The 7430-nt window shown below is 33.6% G+C and overlaps 1 protein-coding gene across 1 annotated transcript; it reads left to right on the top strand.

Annotated features, from left to right (window-relative positions):
* Positions 1 to 483: 483 nt before the first annotated feature.
* Positions 484 to 4475, top strand: LOC107458255 (succinate dehydrogenase subunit 4, mitochondrial). The gene is made up of 7 exons (XM_016076452.3): positions 484 to 518; positions 622 to 899; positions 1058 to 1088; positions 1219 to 1232; positions 1344 to 1394; positions 2223 to 2284; positions 4025 to 4475. The coding sequence occupies exons 2-7, from the start codon at positions 669 to 671 to the stop codon at positions 4302 to 4304; spliced, it is 669 nt and encodes a 222-aa protein (XP_015931938.1). The 5' UTR covers positions 484 to 518; positions 622 to 668; the 3' UTR covers positions 4305 to 4475.
* The last annotated feature ends 2955 nt before the right edge of the window (positions 4476 to 7430 follow it).

Below are 7430 nucleotides of genomic sequence, written 5' to 3'. Positions count from 1 at the left end.
CGGAGGCACAATACCAGAGTGATGGTGAGTCAGATGGGACAAATTAAAGTTTGTTATAGTAGAACATTATGGTCACTATGTGCATTTTAGTTGTTTTTAGTTATGAACTTTCATATTTGAAGTTGTTTGTGAACTTGTAATATTAAATTATGGATAATTTATTAGGTGAAATTGTGAAATATTGAATTTTATTAAGTTAGAAATTATTAAATTTATATATTTGAAATTATATATAGTTTTTTTAATAATTTTATTTAATATTTAATTAAATTGGTTAAACTCCGGTCAAACTAGTAAACCAGTGATCTTACAGGTTTATTGACCGGTTCGGTTCTCACAATCTTGGTATTAAACTTTGTTTTAATTTGTTTTATTTAAATTTTATTTTATATTTTTTTGTTTTATTTTGTTTTATTTTTTATTTTGTTTTATTTTGTTTTATTTAAATTTTGTTTTATTTTGATGATGTTGTTTGTGGCCTCCTCTTCTCGTGACGCCGCTGCCACCTGCTCTTCTCGGTATGTGTTTGCTTTTTTTGTTTAATTTTGTTTTGTTTTGGAGGGTAACGTTCTGGTTTTTGTTAAACTTTGTGTTAAATAACATTTCAATTACACCCTCCAGCACCAGCAATCAAACCAGAAAAGCACAAAATCACAAAAGAAAAAAGAATGCAGGCTCTGACCCTGAGCAAGAGGCTCTCTACATCCAAGCCTCTCTTCAGAATCTCTCCCAACCTCGTCGCTTCAACCACCTCCTCTTCCACCACCTCTCCGCCACCTTCGTCACCGATCTCCGCCGCAGATAGCGGCTCCTCCTGCCATCCCTTGGCTCTCCTCAGCTTACTCCGCGCTCCCAGGTCTGCTACCCAAAGCCTCCGAACTGGTGTCTCTGGATCTGACGTAAGCATAACCGTTTCCTCGATTCTCTTGTATCACTGTCATTTTCTTGCACGATTTCTTGTGGCAACACTGATAGTTAGCAAATACTGTTAGAATATTTTAGTTTCCGTTGTTTTCTTGTTCTCATTATTTATGTTTTTTCCCTGCTTATGGTGCAGGTTAGAGATACGAATCTCGCTGGAGGCCAAGGTTGTGATTTTTATTTCTTTGTTGTTATTTGTTGTTTCTGATTTAGTTTTTGAGATATTTATTGTCACTGATGACTTCAATTTGCGTTGCTATGGTGGTTGATGTGGACGTGTGGTGTGTGTGCTTTTAGTGCGCGCTTATGAGGTACTACTTATTAGTTATTACTATTTGATTGATAGAGAAGTTGGTTGGGTTGTAGGTTTTAGTTAAAGATTTTTGTCTAATGTGTCATTTGATTTGTGTAAATTTCACTAGGTTCTGAAACTTTATCGCCCCTGTTATGGAACCGGAATAGCAACTTTCAAGGTTTCATTCTGAGATTTCATATTTTTTGCTCTTAGCAGATTTTTTATTTGATATGATTACTGTTGCATGTTATGGTTCCTTCAGCTGTTTTATCTTGATTGGAACTACTTCAACTAATCAATGGATTGATTTATCTTAATGAAGGATTTCATTCTTTTGCTAATGTTTGAATTAGAGTGTTGTGTTGTGCACACATTTGTACATATCTGTTCAACTTGATAAAATAAGGAAAATAGAATTAGTAAGGATATTGAAAGTGTGATTTTTGTTAGTTGAAGGAACTATTATTGCTAGAGGCTTTCATGTAATTTTTGATATCTTAAGTTAAGGGGAGGGTCTTTTGGACATTTTGTTTGGGGATAATCTTCTGAAAATTTCTTCACTCAGAGAAATAGCTTGGCTTTTAGAGCCAACTTTGTTTCTACATTCCGGTGTCTACCTTATAATATGCTTGGGTAGTGGGACAGCTTGGGTAGTGGAACATTTTCATAAATTATCAATAACTTTTCCCCCCTCTTCTGAGCAAGATGATGAAGGAAGTGGATAGAAAACGACAAGTTTTTATTTTGTGTTATGCCTATTATCTCAAGTTATCAACAATGTTTGAGAGATATATCTGTAAAGCTGTTTGCTCCATGCAGAGTCCGTTTTGCTCTATCATAGACAACAACAGAGTTTCTCCTTTCTTTTTCTATCAGTAGATGTAATGGCCTGGCAATAGTGTGCTATGTAGTAACTTTCCTTAAAAACTACTACCATATATGTTAATGCTGCATCTTAGATTGTAAATGCTTCAGTCTTGTTAAACCCTGTGACAATGTCTCCCAGGTTCAGCCTCACGGTGCTGCTGGTTATGCCACTGCTACTACTACGGGCGATAGCATCCAGAGGTTAGTTGGTGTAAATTCAAAGCATTCAATGATAAAATTGATTTTAGTTTCAGTTTTTTCCAGCATCACCATCTTCTGTTGTATTAATATGCTTATTTCTTGGCCTGATTGCTGCGACTAGTGGCTTTTCTGGGACCTTGTTTGTTGGAATTTTCAAAGTTTATATGTAAATATTGTCATAACTGCTATTTTTAATAGAATAAAAAAAAATAACATTCTTGGATAGTTGAAGGGGAAAATATGCAAGAGGATAAGACATGTTGAGTTAGCATCTATGAAGCATGAACGCAGCCTATTGATTTTTCTTTTTATCTTTTGGAGCAATTTCAGACCACATCTTGTCATGAAAGCCCAAAATAAAAATCTTTTTTATTAAAGGGGAAGGGGCATAGAAATAAAGACTTATTTTATTAAAAGGGCATAAAAATAGAGGATAACAATTTTATTAAAAAAAAAGAAAAAAAAATCTTAGATACCAAAGATGTATACAACATGCTCCATTTTTTGGTGAGGGACTTAGAATGGATACCTTTTTCGTGTTGGATTTATTTCTTTGATTTTGGTGTGTCGTCAATTATGTGTCCCTGTCGTGTTAGGTGTCCATGTTTGAGTCCCTTTACCATTAATTTCTTTATCAGAACACCGTGCCTGAACATTCTTCATTTTTGTTTGGATAACTTGCTGTTAATTAATCAAGAAGATGATCTTTAGTGTATTCATAAAAGAAACCAATTTAATCATCACAGATCAAAACCCACCCACCTCAATGTTGGCAACAGAAGAATCTTGCTCAACCCTAGAAACTTGCTTTTGCATCTCTCTCTTTCCAATCAAGATTTTTAAACCTTGTCCTAATTTTGGGAGTATTTATGATTTTCATCGTCATCCATGTGACGTGACATTGTTTTGATTTTTGAACTGCTACCATAAAACACTTCTCCATATGCCAATCCTTAAGTATATACTCTCCAACTGAATCTATGAAGCTTCACCTAACATGGTTAATTCGTCTCATGTTTAGAAAGGCTCAAAGCTGCAATAATTAATTATTGCACTCATACACTTTGGTGCTTGTGATTTATTGGGCAACGGTAAAATGTTTGGGTGTCTTCAATGACGTCAAATCTCTTCTGGATCATGAAACATTTAACTGGAGGTTAGGTTATTCGAGGTTACCAAATAAAAATTAACACAATGTATTCCGTGTCATCAAGTGTCTTGCCCTTCAGTTTTAATCAACTAGGCCACTGCTGAAGCAGTTGTGTTCATTAGTTTTAATTTGTGTAATATTGGCTTCAATATCACGTTGATCGATGTTTCCAACACATTATTTTTTATTCTAACGGCCAAACGATTTGGGGGTTTTAGCCTGGATTTGAGTGGATATCTTTGTGAGATAAAAATCCAATTGTAGAGTAAATAGTGTGTTGGATGAGATGTTCGTTTTAACTTGCCTCCCCCCTTCTTTTCTCAAAACCCCCTTTTCCATTTATTTCTTGATAATAATAACCTTGTCTGGGGTATGCATTTGTAAAACCTCAATCTTGGTGCTTGTCTTAATTGGGTTCAGTCTATTCAAGCCTAAAGGGGTCAGCATACTGGTCTTAGGTCTTGAAAATTTGACAATAGAAGCGTCATTGAAACATTTGTGAAATCCTCTTGAAAATAGAAACTGGCATTTTACAAGTCTGGTTTGATTAATTTCCATTTCTCCCTAACAATTGTTCGGCATGTGTATAGGAAGGAGCGAGACAGTGGATTGAGGAATGTAGGTCCGAAGACAAAGAGAGAGCAGCTGCTAAAAGCCACTGCACTTGTCCCACTTCTTTTGATATTCCCGAACGCCTATTCCATGCTCGCAGCGAATCTCTTTGTATTTTGGCACATAAGTGCTGGTATTGAAGAGATTTTGGCTGATTATGTCCACCATGAGATGACCCGAAATTACGTCGTGATTGCTTTCAAATTGTTCCTGATAATTGCAATGAAGGATGTGTTCCTGAAATTCGTATTTGTATAATCAGATAGCTCACTAAAATTGTACTTGCATTTCTGCATAATAAGAGCCCGAGAGGTGTAAACATGAGAAAACCCTTATTTCCAGTTTTCAGTTGGTTATTAGAGGTGAGGCAACATGATAATTTTCTGATTCATAAAGTTAATGAATGGCTTTTAGTGTGTATTGCTCAAATTTTGGCATCTATGGACTATGGTGCTTATGTTATGGTGGTTACGTATTGTTAAAATTAAAGTAATAGTTTTTTAAGATTTAATGTTATTTTTTAATTTAAAAAATAAAAAAGTATTACTAAAATAAAAAATTATATTTTTAACTTTAAAAATATTTGTATAATTATCATAACCAATTAACCAAAGGCACCATAGATACTATTTACATATAGAGGAGGAATTTGTTAACATCAAGTATGAGTTTTGTTGATTTACAATCTCAATTTTGAATTTTATGAAATTTAGCTATACAGTGAAATGTTGGAATTTAACAATTAGATTGGTAAAATTTATCCCGGATAAAATGTTATTAAACTGTGTAAGTTAACAAAGATTACATTTGGTTTATTTATGTATTTATATCATAGAAAACTTTTGGAGTAAAGATTCAGATTATATATGTATTTATATTATAGAAAACTTTTGGAGTAAAGATTCAGAGTGGTTCATAAGTCTTTTGAGAAATTTAATTGATATTATATTGTTATTTAAGGATTTAAATTTAGTGAATTTTACTAAATTTTTTTTCAAATAAAAAGTTATTTATACCCTATGATATTTATTGGATGAAATATATTATATCATCTTAAGTAATACTCATTCTTAATTTACCATGAGTTTTGATAACTTAACTAACTAATGATGGTATTTCAAAATAAATTATAAAATACATAAAAAATTTGTTGTATATAGATAATCAAATTTGAGATAAATATACCAAAAATATTAAAAATTAAAATTTATTAATTTAGAAATAATTATATATAAATAATTTGAAAGAATTATTTTAAAATTTTTGAGAAATTATTTTGAGACTTTTTTAACTCTTTGCGAATTATTTTGTACTTCATCTTAGGGACTAATTTGTCCAAATCACACACGTGGATACTTAACGGTTACATGTACAAGTTAATATTTTGTTAGCAGTCATTATTAGTGCCTAACGCAGAAAGAGTTCTTAATCTTATGAATTGGGTGGAACAATAGTATGACTCTTTTCTACATGAGTTCTTGTGATTCTCGAGAGGGTTATCTCGCTTGAACTACAGCTTGAAAGCACTCCTTTTAGACGGCTAATTATACAAATCGATAGGGATAAGCAACATCTATTTAGCCGGTTTGGGTGGTTAGGGTCTTCGTGGTATAAACTAGTTTTTTGAACTTCACCCTCTAATCTGAGTCAAGTGACCATGAGAGTGGCGGTTGATGAAGGTTAGAGGAGGCTAAATCGCTAAGAGATTAAGGTTTAGACACTCATGGTTTGCTATAGAATGAATCATTCATTGTTAAAATAATTGGTAAGACATTTTAATCCGGAAAAGTAAACATCTCTAAAGTCTTAACCGTTTTCTCACTGTTTTTACATCAATACTCTTATTTGCTTTCTTATTCACTTATTTACTGTTTTATACAATTTCAAATCACCAACCAGTTTTTTTTGTTTGCCTAACTAAGCCAATTATTCAACCATTGTTGCTCAGTCCATCAATCCTCGTGGGATCGACTCTCACTCACTTGAGGTATTACTTAGACGATTCGGTGCATTTGCCAGTTAAGTTGAGGATATTCCAAAAATTTGCACCAGAGCGCGAAGTAAGCTGAGGAGAGCCAAGGGATGGCTGGAGGAGTCGCCATCTGCAGCAGAGATCGGTGGTAGAGAGGTGGTGCAAGAGAAGGAGGTGGTTGATGATTGGGCGACGAGGTTGGGAGAAATTCTGAAGAGAGGCTTGGATGTAGAGAGCCTCTTGATTAGGGTCAGTGATAGAGACTGCATTCTTTTTTCTATTTTTTTTTGTGATTTGGTGCTTTTCTGGTTGGATTGCTGGTGCTAGAGGATGTACTAGGGTGGTGTGATCAAATCAATAAATTCTTGTACGAGAAGGTGGAGGAGAAATTGGGGAGATTATTGGCGATGCAGAAGTTATCGAGGAGCTTGATGACCTAATAGTGTAATACTCGCAAAGCCATTAAGCCCTAACCCCTAACCCCTAAACACTGAACCTTGGATTCGGGACCCTGGATACTGGATCCTGGATCCGAGACCCTGAACCTTGGACCCTGGACTCTGAACCTTAAAACCTGAACCCTGAACCCTAAACCCTAAACCAAACGGACTCTACATGGAGCAAACATCTTTACCAAGGTTGCAAGAACCGGACCGGTCAATGAACCGGTAAAGCAATTGGTTCATTGGTTCAATGGTTCGACTGGGGTTCAACTGGAATTCAACCGGTTTAATTAAATATTAAATAAAATTATTAAAAATTAATATATGTAATGCTTGATCACTATCTAATTGTTCTATCTTCAAAAATAAAAATTTCTAATTAGTAACAACTACAATTTACAAACACAAATTTACACAAATTAAATACAGTTACAGTCAATGACTAAATATTGATTGTTGAACATATTTATAGAATTTCTAATCACATAAAGAAGCCAAGAATACATGCAGCACCAAAAGTTCAAAACAAAAAAATATCAATTACATTCGGCATCAAAAGTTCAAAAAACAAATTCAGAAATTAGAATCCAAACAATTAGACAATTAAATCAACAATTAACAATCAACAAAATTAATAAGTACCACAAAAAATTAACAAAATTATTTTAAAAGAATTAATTCAAATTGAAAAGAAAAGTGAATCTGAACAAAATCACTAAATGAAGTCAATTAAAATACAATGGTTCTCAACAAGCAACTAGAGAGGGCTAATTCCATAATTTCTAGCCTTGAAGATGCCCATAGAATTATGTTGTAGTTGCTGATCATTTTGTGGCTGTTCCATCTAAATTCAAAATGACAGCAATCTAGAATCCAGAAAAATATATCATTCCATATAACTCATACGACATTCATTCAACATAATTAACAGAGCAGAATTGAATTTAAATTTTAAATCCCAAAATTCAA

This window comes from Arachis duranensis, chromosome 7 (genome assembly GCF_000817695.3).
Source record: "Arachis duranensis cultivar V14167 chromosome 7, aradu.V14167.gnm2.J7QH, whole genome shotgun sequence".
Classification (NCBI taxonomy): Eukaryota; Viridiplantae; Streptophyta; class Magnoliopsida; order Fabales; family Fabaceae; genus Arachis; species Arachis duranensis.
The sequence above is the reverse complement of the archived record's forward strand: the minus strand, read 5'-3'. Positions and strand labels throughout refer to the sequence as shown.

What these genes read in the sequence shown, in the direction of transcription:
- LOC107458255 (XM_016076452.3), top strand. Translation starts at nt 669, where the DNA reads ATGCAGGCTCTGACCCTGAGCAAGAGGCTCTCTACATCCAAGCCTCTC. An exon ending in CTGGTGTCTCTGGATCTGAC is followed by an intron (nt 900 to 1,057) that starts GTAAGCATAACC and finishes CTTATGGTGCAG; the next exon opens with GTTAGAGATACGAATCTCGC. An exon ending in ACGGGCGATAGCATCCAGAG is followed by an intron (nt 2,285 to 4,024) that starts GTTAGTTGGTGT and finishes GCATGTGTATAG; the next exon opens with GAAGGAGCGAGACAGTGGAT.